The sequence below is a fragment of the Anomaloglossus baeobatrachus genome, chromosome 9 (assembly GCF_048569485.1).
Source record: "Anomaloglossus baeobatrachus isolate aAnoBae1 chromosome 9, aAnoBae1.hap1, whole genome shotgun sequence".
Taxonomy (NCBI): domain Eukaryota; kingdom Metazoa; phylum Chordata; class Amphibia; order Anura; family Aromobatidae; genus Anomaloglossus; species Anomaloglossus baeobatrachus.
In genome coordinates, this window is record NC_134361.1 from 92,510,935 (window position 1) to 92,528,446 (window position 17,512).

General features: G+C 46.5%; 2 protein-coding genes across 2 annotated transcripts in view; both read right to left on the reverse strand.

Moving 5' to 3' along the window:
• Nucleotides 1–13,482, reverse strand: part of LOC142251260 (ankyrin repeat and SOCS box protein 12-like) — a 141,295-nt gene extending 127,813 nt beyond the window's left edge. The window contains exon 1 of the mRNA XM_075323892.1: nt 13,394–13,482. The gene's annotated coding sequence lies outside the window, so the exon portion shown is untranslated. The remainder of the gene's footprint in view (nt 1–13,393) is intronic.
• Nucleotides 1–17,512, reverse strand: part of MTMR8 (myotubularin related protein 8) — a 105,342-nt gene that overhangs the window by 63,831 nt on the left and 23,999 nt on the right. Inside the window, 3 exon segments of the mRNA XM_075323889.1 lie at nt 5,022–5,154; nt 7,094–7,228; nt 10,228–10,356. Coding sequence (XP_075180004.1) covers nt 5,022–5,154; nt 7,094–7,228; nt 10,228–10,356 — 397 coding nt within the window.

Below are 17,512 nucleotides of genomic sequence, written 5' to 3' on the forward strand. Positions count from 1 at the left end.
GCCGGCCTCCTGGAACTTGCATGTATCGGGTAACCATCGCGACCGATACACATGCTGTACCTGCGGACTACAAGACCCAGGAGGCCGGCGATGGAACGGAAGGTACACATTATGCTCACCTTACCTTCCGTTCTATCGCCGGCCTCATGGTTCTTGTAGTTCGACGCTCCAGGAAGTGTATCCAGTAACCATTGGCGACGAGGGAGGAACTTCCCCTGTCAGGCGCTACTCAAAGGCAGCGGGCTGACCAATCAGAGGCTAGCGGGTTCTGCCTTTGACGTCAGCGCTCTGGCAGCAAAGTTCCACCCTCGTCGCGATGGTAACCAGATACACAGCCCGTACCATCGAATAGCAAGTTCCAGGAGACCGGTGATGGAACGGAATGTAAGGTGAGCATAATATGTGTGTTTGTACGTGTGTGGAATGGCACAATAGGGTAACAGGATGGGACATTTAACAATTTGTGGAATGAATTGTTGCATTGCAATGATCTCCTATGGGAAATCTTGCTCTGCTAGATGAGTAACTTGGTTTACAAGCATACTCCCAGAACGGATTGTTCTCGTTAACCAAGGTTCCACTGTATTTTTTTGCACAAAGAATGGCAGTAAAAAGGTACAGTGTGAACACTCCAAAATGTGACAGCACAAAGCAATCACCTCATCTAAATGTCTGAATATACAGACACCACTAATGGTGGCCATACACACTTTGCCAAACCCCTTGATTTTGGCAGGATTGGCCATCTGAGGCTCCCTTGTCACACTGCGCCCTGCACGTTGCTAATTGGTGAGTCGAAACTTATAGCCTTCCTAATAAAAAACGAAAACCGAAGCCAAAATAATACAGCCTTGCCTTCAGTCTAGTAAATGATGGGGGGGGAAGAGGGGGTATCTATCCACGTATTGGGGACATTTCCTGCCCATACAAACAGATACTGAAAATCTAATGACAGCAGCCTAATCTAGAGAGAGCTGTAGAGGATATGATAATACACAATTATGAAAACAAATATATCAGGCAAATGTCAAGCCAACAAGGCACTAAAAAGAAACTATTTCCCAAGAGTTAAACATAGCAAGCAATTTATAGAATGAAAGTTGTATTTGATATCAAGTACGACTGGCCACTTACCATATCACATAGGTCGTCCAATGGCCAATAAATATGCCACTAATTGGACATACAATATAGCTATTAAAGGGGTTGTCCACTACTTCAATAACCTCTTCTCCTTCCACTTGTTCACCCTCATAAAAATACATAAGCCTATACTCCCCTCCCGTGCACCCGCGGTTCCAGCAATGTCTAAAGTCACGTTCTCAAGACCCATGTGACATTGTTATGACACGCGAGCCCCGTGACCAATCAGCAGCGGCTTCCTACACCCCACCTTTGTATGTTTGAGCAGGAAGTCAGTGCAGCGCTCATATCCTGCTCAAATGTCCGAAGGTGGAGAGACAGACACAAGGCGCCGATATGAGACACGGGGCCCAGAGACTGAAGGTCATATGGGCCCCGGGAACAAAACTTCAGACTTTGATGGAACTGTAGCTGCACAGGAGGTGAGTATAGGCTTATTTTAATAGGGGAATATAAGGTGAATGAGAAGGGGTTATCCAAGTAGTGATCAACCCCTTTAAGCAAGCATTAATTCATTATTCTTTTCAATTCATACATTTATCCATTTTTAGATCACAGGTGTGTAATATATGACTTTTAAGACTCAGAGACCTAAGGGTATGTGCCCACGATCAGGACTCTCTGCATCTTGGAGACTCCTCCTCAGGAGACCAAAGCTGTTCGTACCCACAATCAGGGTTCAGTGTGGTGCGGTCTTCCACTTGTGTTCTCCCTACGGAGTACGCAGGATATTCCACAGCAAACAATTGACATGCTGCGGTCTGGTAAGACGCACCGCAGATCAGTGTTTGCTGTGGAAAAAACAAGCACAGTGAGCACAGGGTTTCTAGGAATCCCATCCACTGTGCTTATACTGTACAATGCAGTGTGTTGGACGCAGCTGAAGCAGGCTCCGTCCAAACCGCTACAAACACTGATCGTGGGCACACATCCTCGGAGGCTGTCATATGAGAAAGTATTTAAAAAAAAAACAAAAACAAAAAAACCCTTGAATATGAAACTATGAGGCTAGTATGTACTAAACAAAATATACTAAAATGAACTAAAAGTACTAATAAGGTATTAAATATAGAAATATGGAAAACTATTAACCCTTCTATGTCACTGTCAATTTTAAATTCAAAATGAAACGCTGTGTTGTACAGTACAAGTATAGTGTATGGGATTTCAAGAATTATGTGCAATAATAAAAGACATAAACGCAAATGAGCAATGCACAATGTTATCATGCCACTGCTATAACACTATTCTCCATGTGTGTTTGCAAAGTGCAAATAGGTCACGCCTGCCATTGTCCGCAGCTCAAAAGTAAGGTGCACAATATACAAGCGAGCAATGACAGACCCGCAAATATCAGTGATTTGCTCTGCTATTACCCATGTGGGTTGAAAGTGCCAAGTGCGATCAGGCTCCAACCTCTACGACCGTTTCACAGATACACGTCCGCTTCTTCAGGAGGCGTGGTTTCGGAGACTCCAGTTGCTTCTATTTAAGCTTTGGTCATTTATCACATGATTCAATTTCCACCAATCGGTGGGAGCTCTGCGGTGCATATGCACCGCCTCCAGCGCCACCCCGGAGATCTCACTGCTCAACAGATCCACATCCATATCTGCCTGCTGGCCAAACTTTTGCAGACATTGAGGTGGTCCATGTGGCAGAGCGGCAAGATTCCCTGAGGGAACGCGGGCTGCAGCAAGCATGCGCACACACTCCCACGGATCAAAGGGTTTGAATCAAATCTTTAAATCAAATCTTTATTTTTATATAGCGCCAACACATTCCGCAGCACTTTACATACATCAGGAACACTGTCCCCATTGGGGCTCACAATCTAGAGTCCCTATCTGTATGTCTTCGGAGTGTGGGAGGAAACCGGAGTACCCGGAGGAAACCCACGCAAACACGGGGAGAACATACAAACTCCTTGCAGATGGTGTCCTTGGTGGGATTTGAACCCAGGACCCCAGCACTGCAAGACTGTAATATGCTAACCACTGAGCCACCGTGCTGCCTTTGAATACACCAATATACAAAAATCATAAGATTACTTATCAATATATCTCTTATTATATGTACATTGAGGATGTATAAAATGTGGGTCTGGAGAGATTTGTTAATATATCACTGTCAATGTAGGATCTCCATGGAGAGCCTGGTGTGAGCAGCTCTCCCAGGTCTGCTAAATCTTAACATTCTGATTGTTTCAGAACGGCTGCACTCAGTAATCTAAGTGATACATTGTTGGATTCAGGATCTCTTTGCCTACATCATGCTGCTCTCAGATGAGGTAGCAAAGACCTGACCGATTTCCTTTAAATCTACAGAATGTTAATTCTTTCAGCGTTTTGGCTAAAGATTTCGCTAATATTAATAAAGGGGGCGGCACGGTGGTTCAGTGGTTAGCACTGCAGTCTTGCAGTGCTGGGATCCTGGGTTCGAATCCCACCAAGGACAACATCTGCAAGGAGTTTGTATGTTCTCCCCGTGTTTGCGTGGGTTTTCTCCGGTTTCCTCCCCCAATCCAAAGACACACAGATAGGGACTCTAGATTGTGAGCCCCAATGGGGGCAGTGTTGCCAATGTATATAAAGCGCTGTGGAATTAATAGCGCTATATAAAAATGAATAAAATATTATTATTATTAAAGAAATCTGCAATAAAAGCACGTTTAAAAAAAAAAAAGTGGAGTTTTTGTGCTTTTTCACATTCATTAGAGTAGATTAAAAATGCTGCAAAAAGCAAAGAAAGAAGTGACGTGGTGCAAATTTGAAACAGCTTCAAATCTGCGAAAAATAAGCAATGTGTGCATGAGATTTCAGTCCTTTGCTGGGACAGTAAAATGATGCATTGTTCGTGGCAAAAGTGCAATGTATGAACATACCCTACAAGTACAATTGTACAAAACTACAAGTCATCAGTATACTTCCATAAGGGGGCATACATTGTCTCCTTGTGTTCACATTTATGTGCTTTAGCAGAGACTGGGTTATTTCTGGGTTCATGTACACTGAGAATGGCACCCAAAAATGTATATTGGAGCATCTTAAGGCGATGTCCATTGATGACCAACCCTTAGGGGCACTTTGCACGCTGCGACATCGCAAGCCGATGCTGCGATGTCGAGTGCGATAGTCCCCGCCCCCGTTGCAGCAGCGATATCTTGTGATAGCAGCCGTAGCGAACATTATCGCTACGGCAGCTTCACATGCACTCACCTGTCCTGCGACGTCGCTCTGGCCGGCGACCCGCCTCCTTCCTAAGGGGGCGGGTCGTGCGGCGTCATAGCGACGTCACACGGCAGGCGGCCAATAGCAGCGGAGGGGCGGAGATGAGCGGGACGTAAACATCCCGCCCACCTCCTTCCTTCCGCATAGCTGGTGTGAGCCGCATGACGGAGGTAGGAGATGTTCCTCGCTCCTGCGGCTTCATACACAGCGATGTGTGCTGCCGCAGGAACGAGGAACTACATCGTACCTGCACCGGCATTATGGAAATGTCGGACCCTACACTGATTATACGATGACGCTTTTGTGCTCGTTAAATCGTATCAAAGGATTTACACACTCAGATATCGACTGCGACGCCGGATGTGCGTCACTTTCGATTTGACCCCACCGACATCGCACCTGCGATGTCATAGTGTGCAAAGCCCGCCTTAAGGTGCTGGATTCCACCAAACAGCTGTTATCACCTCTGCTGGCAACCAGATGCAAATCCTAAATAAAATATACACAGTGGCTGGCAGACAGCTACGCAACATATATGGCCTCCTTTGGATCAATTCCCAGTAAATCAAAATTATGTGAAATATTTCTCAATTAAATGCCAAAAATAAAAAAAATAATGAATTTTTTTTTTTCAGGCTATGTGCATACCTTCTAGTAGCTTCTGTAGGCTGCCTCGCATTACATGGATGTTCTCAATTCCAATGAACTGGAAGTGGATGTTGGGATAGTAGTCTTCATTCTCATAGCCCTTTCCGGCAGCTCGGTTTGCCATGGCATTCAGCTGTAGGAGGAGTTATGCAAGACAGGTCATTAACACACCGCATTATTACACAATAATATAATACACTGCGGTCCCAGACAATGTGCCATTACCACACCAATGTCCACACAAGACTGTTTGCAGATCCACGGCATTCATAGGAATTCATGGAGACGTCTTGTGGCAGATGAGTATAGACTGCGTGCAAGTAGATAGTACATAGCCCCCATTATGTCTGTGCACAGACTAGTGCGAGAAGGGAACAACGCACACAACCCCTTATTATAGTAGATCTACTAAGGACAATTGTTACCTGTTGGTAAAGGCACGCGGCAATAAGCTGCTTACATGGTGATCAGCTGTGATCTTTTCAGTACCTATCAGTAAGTGTTTAAAGGGGGTTTGCCACCCTATATATGCATTTTAAAAATGGGTTATACAGTGCTGTAGGCTACTTAAAGCATGCTTTACACGTTACGATTAAGCATACGATATCGTATGCGATCATACCCGCCCCCATCGTATGTGCGGCACGTTCAATTTGTTGAACGTGTCGCACAAATGATTATTTGCTGTCACACATACTTACCCTTCTGTACGACCTCGCTGTGGGCGGCGAACATCCACTTCCTGGAGTGGGAGGGACGTTCAGCGTCACATCGACATCACGCGGCAGCCGGCCAATAGAAGCGAAGGGGTGGAGATGAGCGGGTCGTAAACATCCCGCCCACCTCCTTCCTTCCGCATTGCCGACGGGAGCCACGGGACGCAGGTAAGCTGTGTTTATCGTTCCCGGGGTGTCACACACTGCGATGTGTGCTACCTCGGGAACATTGAACAACCTCACGTTCAATTTTTAGCAATTGAACGACGTACATGCGATGAACGTTTTAACGTTCAATCGCACGTAGCTGTCACACGCTACAATATAACTTAAAACGCCGGATGTGCGTCACTTACGACGTGACCCCGCCGACACATCTTAAGATATATTGTAGAGTGTAAAGCCCGCTTAACAGAGATACTAGCACTGGAACTGTTACTGTACAGTGGCAGAGAAAACAGCTTTTCATTCATATGCAAAATGAGGAGCCCTAGGTGTGGCCAAGGGTCCAGTGCCCCATTACGTCCCCTCATTACTCTTGCTCTTCTTATAGACGTGCTCATTTCCCAGATGCAAGCGTGAGCTGTCTGTCATGCAACTGATCCGATCTTGCGACCTAATCACAGCTGCGGAGGAGAGGGAGGAATTAATCTGCCCATCTCCTTCATTGTCAGCTGATGCGATTATAGCACTGCACTCCGGTGTCATCCGAGTGCAATCCGATGTTTCACTTGCACCCATAGACTTGTATGGGAGCAAGTAACACATCATGCTGCGACTTTTCGCTCTTCAAGAATCTGGATTAGAAAAAAAGCTGACCATCTGCTCTGCCTCATTGAATAATATTAGTCCGAGTGTTCTTGCATTGCACTCGTCCAAGTCCTATGCTTGTTTGAGCGTACCCTTAGATGCATCTCATCCTACTGAAATTTTAATTAAGACCTGAAAGCCCTCTTACTATGTAGGTTTCGTCTGGGACAACTGTGACCATTCAAATTCTAGTTATAGGTGTAGACCCAAGCACAGCATTAACCTATGCACTGCCATTAAAAAGGAAAAGGAAAAAAAAAAAAAAAAAAAAAGTTTTTATTGCAGGTTGACTCAATTGAAAAGTCTTGTCGACTACATTTCTGTGTCCAGGCCTGGCAGAGGTGAGAAGAACAGGATTCTGGTCTATGCTCTGTGGATGGGGATTTGCCTGGAGTAGAAGTGTAACATGATGATGTGAACAGGACATAAATGTCAGAATTTAAATAGAGAATTTTAAATTTGCTGGGAAAAAAAAAAATGTTTCCTGAAAATATTAAATGTTAAAGAGTGGACCCTCAAACATGATCCAGTCTCCGCATTTGATACCTTGGGCCTTGTGTCTACAACATACATGAAGGTACTGGCTGGATTGGCTTTGCTGATTATCTCGAGCATCTTCTCATCCTCCACACAGCGAGTACTGAAGCCGGACAGCGGCTGACTACATCTGCAAATCACAGCCTAGAAATAGAAGAAAAATGTAAGGCTATAATATCTATATATAGAATTGCCTTAGTCTGTCTGTCTGTCTGTCTGTCTGTCTGTCTGTCTGTCTGTCTGTCTGTCTGTCTGTCTGTCTGTCTGTCTGTCTGTCTGTCTGTCTGTCTGTCTGTCTGTCTGTCTGTCTGTCTGTCTGTCTTGCTCCAAAATTGTGTCCTTACGGTGACACAAAGCTGATTGGCCGCTGGGCTCGCCATGGCCCCGCCCCCCCGCACGGATTGGCCGCTCGCCTTGCCTCGGCTCCTCCCCCGCACGGATTGGCCGCTCGCCTCGGATCCGACCCCCCCGCACGGATTGGCCGCTCGCCTCGGATCCGACCCCCCCGCACGGATTGGCCGCTCGCCTCGGATCCGACCCCCCCGCACGGATTGGCCGCCACTCACACTCACACTCAACGCAGCAGACACACAACACCCAACACACAAACACCGCGGCACACACAAATATACGCACATACCGCACAACACACACATTGCACAAAACATACCTCCCCCCAAAACAAACACACACACCAACACAAACACAACGATACAGACACACAGCGCTCCACAAATAACGACACACAACGCAACACACAAACAACACCGCTCTCACCCCCCGCTACACCCAGACAACACCCAGAACATGTACAGCCCCTACACAAACACTTGGTAACTACACACAACAACATCTATCCATCCATCTCTAATATTATTTTATATATATATATATATATATATATATATATATATATATATATATATATATATATATATATATATATACATACATACATACATAAAGCAAGAAGGCCTGCGGAGACACCATCACATGTTTCTCAACGCTGGCAGGAAACTAGCCAGGTCTTTCACCGGGAAGGAACAACCACGGGAAGGGCAGTCTCCAGTCAAGGAGACCACCTATGCCAAACATGGTATCCATCCACAGACAGTCTGCGTTGAGAAACACGTGATGGTGTCTCCGCAGTGGTGGATGTTGATCTCCCTAAGGTCAACCATCCTTGCTCATTATATATATATATATATATATATATATATATATATATATATATATATATATATATATATATATATATATATATATATATATATATATATATATATATATATATATATATATATATATATATATATATATATATATATATATATATATATATATATATATATATATATATATATAAACATAACCAAAAATCATACATTAACTACACAATACGTAAATTCTAGAATACCCGATGCGTAGAATCGGGCCACCTTCTAGTTAATAAATATTTGATTCTAACACAAGCGCAGTGTAAATGCATTAGGGTCTCACTTGGAAACGCTGCTGTACGAGTTGTTGCCATTTTCTGCAGCTCTTCCATGTGGGGTCATCACTACTTTTTTTCCCATTTTTAGGTTTCAAAGAAAAATACAAAATTGACCATACGGTATAGCTGCAAGGGTCCTCCCTCCCTATTGGCAGAATGTAATGGACTGGTGTCTGTTTCTCTAGTATACTTATTATGTGGTTATAAACAGTAAAGCTTTGTGGATGCGGCGAGTTCTTCGGAGTGATCTCTGAGCAGTTCTGGTAGTCACAGGTTATGGTTCGGTGATTTGTGGGAATGTAATAACATGACACTGTGGATGCTGGAGCTACAGATCATAGTGTGGTTTATTCTGGCTTATAAACCTCCTCGTGATCATATAATCTAAGTGGTTATACACGAGCAGCACAGCAGAGTACATTGTGGTAGACCACAAGCTTTCAGCAGTCACTTCTGCAGATATAAAGAGGCTGCGGTGTCTGATGTTTCCACGTCAGGTGCTGAGAGGCTGCTGCACGCCGAGGAAGCTGCAGCGGAAACTGTCAGATACCCGGCGAGAATGGTGCACACATCCTATAAATGAGGACACCACATGTGCAGGATACCTGCCGGGCATCGGACTCTTGCCCCATAATGTGTCCCATCCAGCGTGCAGAAATGTATCCAAAAGTGGAAAGGGTTCTATAGATATCTTCATTTATTAGACACATTTACAAGGGACTATCTGGTGGTTGCAAAGTATCTTCCTACCAGGCTTTGCGATGATCTCTCCTGGCTCAGAGCAGTCATAGCAATTCCCCTGCTTTGTAACGTCACGTTGACAGAGCAGTTCTTTCTCTTCTGATCAGTTGACCGGGGGTAACTGATGACATGTTCATTGGCAGCCAGTTCCCCTCTGCCTTAGGCTGAGACCGCTGTCAAGGATGTAGTCAGCAGTGAGGGTCCATTGACAGATCAGTGTGGAAGAGAAGGAACTGCCATGTTGAAAGTTACAGGAAGTAGAAGAATCACCGGCAGGAGTGGTCCTTGACCTCCCTGAAGCCATCACGGGGCAGAACTGGTAGGAAGTCAGCAAATACATACCAATATATGCCAAGCCCCAGAGGGAACATATAAAAAAATAAAAAAAAATAAAAACTTCAAAAAAACTAATGAATTATTGTTCAATATAAGGGCATGATTATACTGGCCAAGAATTATGAGTGATCACTCCGGAGATTAAGTCCCTGTGTAAAAAGGCTTTAAGTCTGTAGAATTAACTCTTCCTGATTGGGGTGTACGGTGTTCTTCCAAGGGTACACCCATACAACGGTGCGCATGGGGACAGGCGACGAATACTTGTGTACTTGACCCGGAGGTCAATGTTTGTGAATTCTATGATGTATGGCACTATAAAGAATCCTGGTTGCTATTCCTTGGTAGTCATCATGGGGAAGGAAGGAAGGGGGGGGTGCATATCTTTAAGGAAAACAAGTGCTTTGCATTATTCCTTAAAATAAAGAGTCTCCCAGTTCCTGGAACATGGTAACTGGCAGAGAAGGAGTTATTCGATATCAGTTTCCCGTTTTTTCGTGATCAGGATATCTCCACTTCCTTTTCTAAATTGCAGCACACAGAGGAGTCAGTGTGAACAGCGCATGTGACTCACATTGTTGTCTCTGTAATAATACGATAGCACGGGAAACCGCTCCCTGCTCCTGAACTTTGAGCTTCCAATGATTGTGGATTCAGAGGCTTCTTTAGGTACAACCAGACACGTGGGGTAGGTACTGCACACCTGGAAAAGGGAACAGACTGTAAGTACACGGTTATCTCTGCTAAGTGTTGATGGCTGCACTTTTTAACCCCTTCACATATATGGATGTAACTGTCCAACCTGCACTGGGGTGACCGTGTATGGGGGAAGGGGTTCAGGAGCAGAGCTGCCTCCACACCCTACTACATAGCCGGCATCTGTTTCCAAGACCCGCAGCTTGGTTTTTAACCATTTAATTGACATCACAGCCAGCGCGTGTGTGCACTGCCACCTGTCAGTCCTCTTTAGTGATTGACGGGTTACCAGGGGCCATCCATAGGTCCACATAGTGGCCATCTCAGTTACTCTCTAAAGCTCCGCTATATATGGAGGAGCTTCAAAAGGAGACCCCCAATTTACAATATGTTTGCAGCAGATAATTTATACTATCAGATGATCAAAAGGTGAGATGAGAAAAAAAAAAAAAAAAAAAAAGTTTCACGGACTCCACAAATGGTATTGATGAAGAAGTCAGCTTGCTACATAAAAAAAAAAAAAAAAAAAATAATAAAAAAAAAAATATATGTTATGGGGTCTTGGGAAATGGCAGCACACACAATGTATTTTTTAATTTTTTTAGAGACTTCTGAATTAATGTTTTCATCACAAATAAAATAAATATGGAAGTCTGGCATTTCTGTGATTATACTCACCTGGAGAATTATATTTCCTGCTTTTTATTTTTTTACACCATACAATGAATGCCGTAAAAACCCCCCAGAAAATTCCAAATGGGATGAAATGGTGACTAGGATATCGGCCATAGTTTTCTGGATTTTATTTTTTGCACAATAAACGTAAAAAAAAATCTTGCAACATGATTCTTCAGGTCAGCATGAATTTGTGGCTACCAAATTTGAGTATTTATTTTTAGTGGTTGAAAAAAAAAAATCCCAAACTTTGCCCCCGAAAAAATTGATATGACAAAAGAATGTTTCTATTATAGCTTACATCTAACATTCGGGATGTAAGGGTATATTTCCCAGTTTTTACCTCCTTTTTCTTTATGCACGCATTCTGCCCATTTGGCTGCCCTTCGTAAAAAAATGCCCGCTGCAGCGGCGCACATGCACGGCAGTACTCCTAGCATATTCAAGTCAGCTGGCCTCCATATGGCGTGACGCAGGTAAACTATGTGACGACACGAAGTGCACGATGACGTGGACCTCTGCCGGAGTCCCGCCCCACCTGCGGCCAATGATAGCTGCCGGCGGCCATTTGAGTGGGTATTTAAACCTGGTAGGATGTATACACATCACACCACGGCCCCCCCGAGGAAGGTATCGAAACCTGCGCGTTGGGGCACGTTTTTCTTGGGCATCTCTAACCACTATGGGTGAGTGAATACTGCTTTATAGGATCTTCTCATAGGTTTTGAAATGGTCTAGACTAATACAATATGTGGCAGTTTCTGTATGGAAACCCTGACTTAGCTGAGTTTTGTACTTCAGCAGGAAAAATGATGATTTAACTGACAAATAATCTGTGATCTGTATATAGGACAAGTGTGGCTTTCTACCACTGTTTCACACTTTCATCAACTTTTTTTACATGTGCATTATATATATTTATAAACTATTGAGTTTTGTTGATGAACATGGAAACTATTCACACTCTGCCATATGTGGTTGTTGGCCCTCTGATTTGTCTTCAGGAACTTCCTGCAAAAACCTGACAATTATGATTTGATGAATTTGTATGTCACTTCTTGTTATATTATCTAATAAATGTTTTATACTTTTGCAAGGAGTTTGTATTTGCCATGTCTTTGATGTATTTGGTCATTATATGATCAGGACTACGTTTGGTAAAAGCATATCATCAACACTGTCCTCTGGTACTAGCACTGTTCCAGTTAGGGTACTTTCACACTTGCGTTGGACGGCTTCCGTTGCTATCCGCAGCCTTGAGGAATTACGGTAACCGTTGCAGGAAACCGTTATATTCCTCATAGACTTCTATTAGCTACGGATAGCAACGGATGGTCTTGCATTGCATGCGCCCCGCGGCGCATCAGTTGTTTTGTTGCTGACCGTCGGGCGGATGGAACGCTGCATGTAGCGTTTTTCTGCACTTGGCGGAGTGTCAAAAAATTGCAACCTGCAGGATTTCGTCGGCGTCCGTTGTTTTTATAATGGACGCCTACGGTGGCGGATTCCGTTAACGCATCCGTCTTTACACAACTGCACATGCCCAGATGTGTAAAGTCAAGGAAAAAAAAAAAAAAAACCTATAATGGATTGCGTTATTTTGTACGATCCGTAGCATCCATTGTGCCACTATAAGCAACGCATCCGTTGCATCAGTCACACAACGCAATGCTACGGATCCCGTCCAACGCAAGTGTGAAAGTAGCCTTAATTTGTCCAGAAGAGAGGAGAGTGAAGCCAGCGCTGACTGGCTGTGAGGATAGTGTGACGTGATGCCAGTGCTGACACTGTTGGAACGGCGCTGGTAGTGGAGGAGAGTATAGGTGTTATTTTACTGGAGGGGGAGCTGGAATAGTGCAAAAAGGGAGAGCGAGCTCTTGTGCAGTTACAGACAGAAGGGTCGCACAGTGTTGTGAAATTCCACTCTGCATGCAAGGAGCAAACAAGCCGGACGTTCAGGACAGACTGTTACTACTGTAGAACGGTGGCCCGTCCAGCGGGGTATTAGAGACTTTACTGGACACATGACAGTAACATTGAGAAAAAAAAAAACAAAACACCGCTCTGGGGCTGCACACGCTTAATAAAAGGGGATAGCCCAAATTGGTGACTGTTGCTCTTCATGTGGAAGCAGTAAAGTAAATACATAAGCTCCTAGTCAATTGCAGATGGCAGGCAATAAAGAGATCGGCAGCCATGAGCAACTTCCCTCTCGAGTTTCCCTATACCTTTTACAGACTCATGTTATATATCCTTATGGCTGCAATAAATAGGAGAGGTTGATAAGATTGTTTTTAAACCAGATTAGTGCAACAAGGTTTATAAAAGCATAGACAATAATAATAAAAAAGAGAATTTTGTTTACTTACCGTAAATTCTTTTTCTTATAGTTCCGACATGGGAGACCCAGACCATGGGTGTATAGCTTCTGCCTCCGAAGGACACACAAAGTACTACACTAAAAGTGTAGCTCCTCCCTCCGAGCATATACACCCCCCGGATGACAAATCCACCCAGTTTAGTGCAAAAGCTGAAGGAGGACATCCACCCATAAGTAGAGACAGAGTAAAACCCGGAATAACCGGAACCTCTGTCTACAACAACAGCCGGTGAAAAACACACGGAACAAGAAAACTGCCAACAGGCAACAGGGAGGGTGCTGGGTCTCCCATGTCGGAACTATAAGAAAAAGAATTTACGGTAAGTAAACAAAATTCTCTTTTTCTTCATCGTTCCTTATGGGAGACCCAGACCATGGGACGTCTCAAAGCAGTCCATGGGTGGGACATAAACAGAAACTGAGAAGTAGGCAAAACCTAACTTCACAAATGGGCGACAGCCGCCCGAAGAATGCGTCTGCCCAAACTCGCATCTGCCGAAGCATGAGCATGCACTCGGTAGTGCTTCGAAAAGGTGTGCAGACTAGACCAAGTGGCAGCCTGACAGACCTGCTGAGCCGTAGCCTGGTGCCTGAAAACCTAAGAGGCACCGACAGCTCTGGTCGAGTGCGCCTTAATCCCCGGCGGGGGAGGCACCTGAGAACATTGGTAGGCATCGGATATGGCCGACCTAATCCAACGAGCTAGGGTCGGTTTAGAAGCCGAGAGACCCTTGCGCTGACCTGTGGTCAGCACAAAAAGAGAGGTGCACCGCCTAAGAACAGCAGTGCGTGACACATAGATCCGGAGCGTCCGCACCAAATCTAAAGCATGCAACGCTTTCTCAAAGCGATGCACAGGGGCCGAACAAAGGGAAGACAATGAAATGTTCTGGATAAGGTGGAAAGGAGACACCACCTTAGGGAGAAAGCCCGGAGTCGGACGGAGAACCACCTTGTCTTGGTGAAAAAACCAAAAAGGGTGACTCCGAAGAGAGCCCAGTCAAATCAGAGACTCTCCTGAGAGAAGTTATGGCCACCAGAAAGACCACTTTCTGTGAAAGACGAAACAACGAAACCTCCCTAAGAGGCTCAAAAGGGGGTTTCTGTAAGGCCGTGAGGACCAGATTAAGGTCCCAGGGGTCCAGAGGCCGCCGGTAAGGTCGGAACACTGCCGGATGCAGGGCCCACTCGCCGCTGTCCACGGTTTGACGGCTGAGATAATCTGCCTCCCAGTTTTCTACGCCTGGGATGTGGACTGCGGATATGGTGGACTTGGGGGTCTTCCGTCCACTGAAGGATGTGTTGAATTTCCAACAGGGCTAGGCGGCTGCGAGTCCCGCCCTGGTGATTGATGTAGGCAACTGCTGTCGCGTTGTCTGACTGGACTCGAATGTGCTTGCCCGCCGACAGGTGGTGAAAAGCTACGAGAGCTAAGAGCACAGCTCTGATTTCCAGCACATTGATCGAGAGGGCTGATTCGGACGGAGTCCAAGTGCCCTGTGCTCGGTGGTGGAGAAACACTGCTCCCCAGCCGGATAGACTGGAGAGAGGGGCCGAAGCCACCACTAAAGAGAGCTCCTGGACTGTGGCGACAGAGCCACCAGCCTGTGCAAGGAAGAGGTCCGCTTGTCCCAACAGCGGAGAATGTCCAGCTGCAGGGGACGCAGATGGAACTGGCAAAGGGAACCGCTTCCATTGACGCCACCATCTGACCCAGCACCTGCATGAGGTGCCTGATGGAATGACGGCGGAGCCTCAGCAGAGAGCAAACCGCCAGATGAAGGGACTGCTGTTTGACTAAGGGCAGCTTCACAAGTGCCAGCAGAGTCTTGAATTGCATCCCTAGGTACGCAAGTTCCTGGGTCGAGGTCAGAGTGGACTTGCAAGCGTGGCGAGAGTGAGCGAGACACTCCGCTGACAGTCTGCACTGGATGAAGCCTTGACAAGAAGGTCGTCCAGGTAAGGAATCACTGCCAACCCCTGGAGGTGCAGAACCGCAACCACTGCTGCCATGACCTTGGTGAATACACGAGGGGCCGTGGCTAACCCAAAGGGGAGAGCCACGAATTGGAAATGTTCCTCTCCGATTACAAAACGTAGCCAACGCTGGTGTGAAACTGCGATTGGCACATGCAGATAGACATCTCTGATGTCGATGGATGCTAAGAAATCTCCTTGGGTCATTGACTGATCGCAGAGATTCCATGCAAAAATGCCGCACCTGAACATGCTTGTTGAGAAGCTTGAGATCCAGGTCGGAAGGCATCGTCCTTTTCGGGGACTGGAAAGAGATTTGAGTAGAAATCTCAGAACCGTTCCCAGTCGGGAACTGGTACAATTACTCCACTGGCCTGCAAGAATGCCACGGCCTGTGAGAAGGCGGCGGCCTTGGAGCAGGGGGGAGTTGACAGAAAAAAATCTGTTTGGCGGGCTGGATAGAATTCTATTCTGTAGCCGTGGGAGATGGTAACCCACACCCACTGATCGAAGACGTGTTGAAACCACACGTCGCCCAAGTGGGAGAGCCTGCCACCGACCAAGGACGTTGCTGGCGCGGCCAGATAATCAAGAGGAGGCTGCCTTGGTGGCAGCAGCTCCTGCGGACTTCTGAGGACGCGGCTTCATGCGCCAGTTGGTTTACGGACCTTGGCTGAGTTAGTGGACGAGGCCGAGGGCTTAGAGGACGACCAGTTAGAGGAACGAAAGGAACGAAACCTCGACTGGTTCCTGCCCTGGACAGGTTTCCTGGGTTTGTGGCATGGAAGTACTCTTCCTGCCAAAAGCTTCCTTAATAATTTCATCCAGTTGTTCACCGAATAGACTGGTCCCAGCAAAAGGGAGCCCAGCAAGGAACTTCTTAAGAAGCATCTGCCTTCCACTCTCGAAGCCACAGGAGCCTGCGGATAGCGAGGGAAGTAGCCGAGGCCACCGCAGTGCGGTGACAGTCTCCAGCATGGCAGACATGGCATAGGATGAAAAGACTGAAGCCTGGAAGTTAAGGCAACCATTTCGGGCATAAAGTCCCTGGTGAGGGAATGCATCTCCTCCAGAGAAGCAGAGATGGCTTTGAGAGCCCGCACTGCTGCAAAAGATGGGGAGAACGAGGCCCCTGCCGCCTCATATATAGATTTGGCTAGAAGGTCAACCTGGCGGACAGTGGCATCCTTAGAGAGGTGCCGTCAGCCACTGATACAACTGTCCGGGCTGAAAGTCTAGACACCGGAGGGTCCACCCTTGGTGAATGAGCCCACTCCTTGACCACCTCTGGTGGAAGGGGGAAACAGTCATCAGAACCACGCTTTGGGAAGCGTCTGTCAGGACAGGCTCTGGGCTTGGTCACAGTGGGCTGAAAAACTGGAGTGGTTAAGGAACACACTCCTTGTTCTCTTAAGGTATACTGATGCCCTTCTGCCAGAGGGGGATGCTCCCCTGATACAGGCGGATTGAGGTCCAGTACAAATATAATGGACGCAATCAAATCATTAGCATCTGCGTCACCTTCGGACAGATCAATGGGGTACATGAAGTAGCGTCCGAGCCCCTAGTAAAGGCATCCTCCTCGTCCTGCGAGTCAGCTCGTAAATCAGAGCTGCGGGACGAGGAAGGAAAGGGGACCCTGCGTCTCCATGTTAGGAGGACGGGGTCTGAGACCAGATGAAGAATCCTCTGCGAGCTTTGCTGAGCGAGCCATAGCAGCAGAAGCGCCCTGAGAAGGGGGCTGATGCATGCTCAGCAGTGTCCGGGACAGCTGTCCCTTGGAGAGAGGGATTCTACCCAAACCGGGGGTTCAGCCACCGGAGCCGGAGCAGCTGGAGGGACCACTGATGAGCTTCCAGGCTGAGAGACCACTATGTTAGAGCAAGCATCACAATGTGGTTATGTGCTCGGTACAGGAAGTACGAGTCTACATGCAGTGCATATTAAGAACAGCCTTGCAGCCTTGCTCTGATGTGAGACGTGCTGCAGAAGTGGGGGCTCTGTTCAGAATGACCCCCAGCAGAGTATATAAACAGAGTATATAAGCAGCTGCACAACCGGAGGTTGTGGCTTGCCAGACCGTTTAACATAGAGACATCTCTGTGCCCTCCAGATCCCCCAGCCCAGGCCC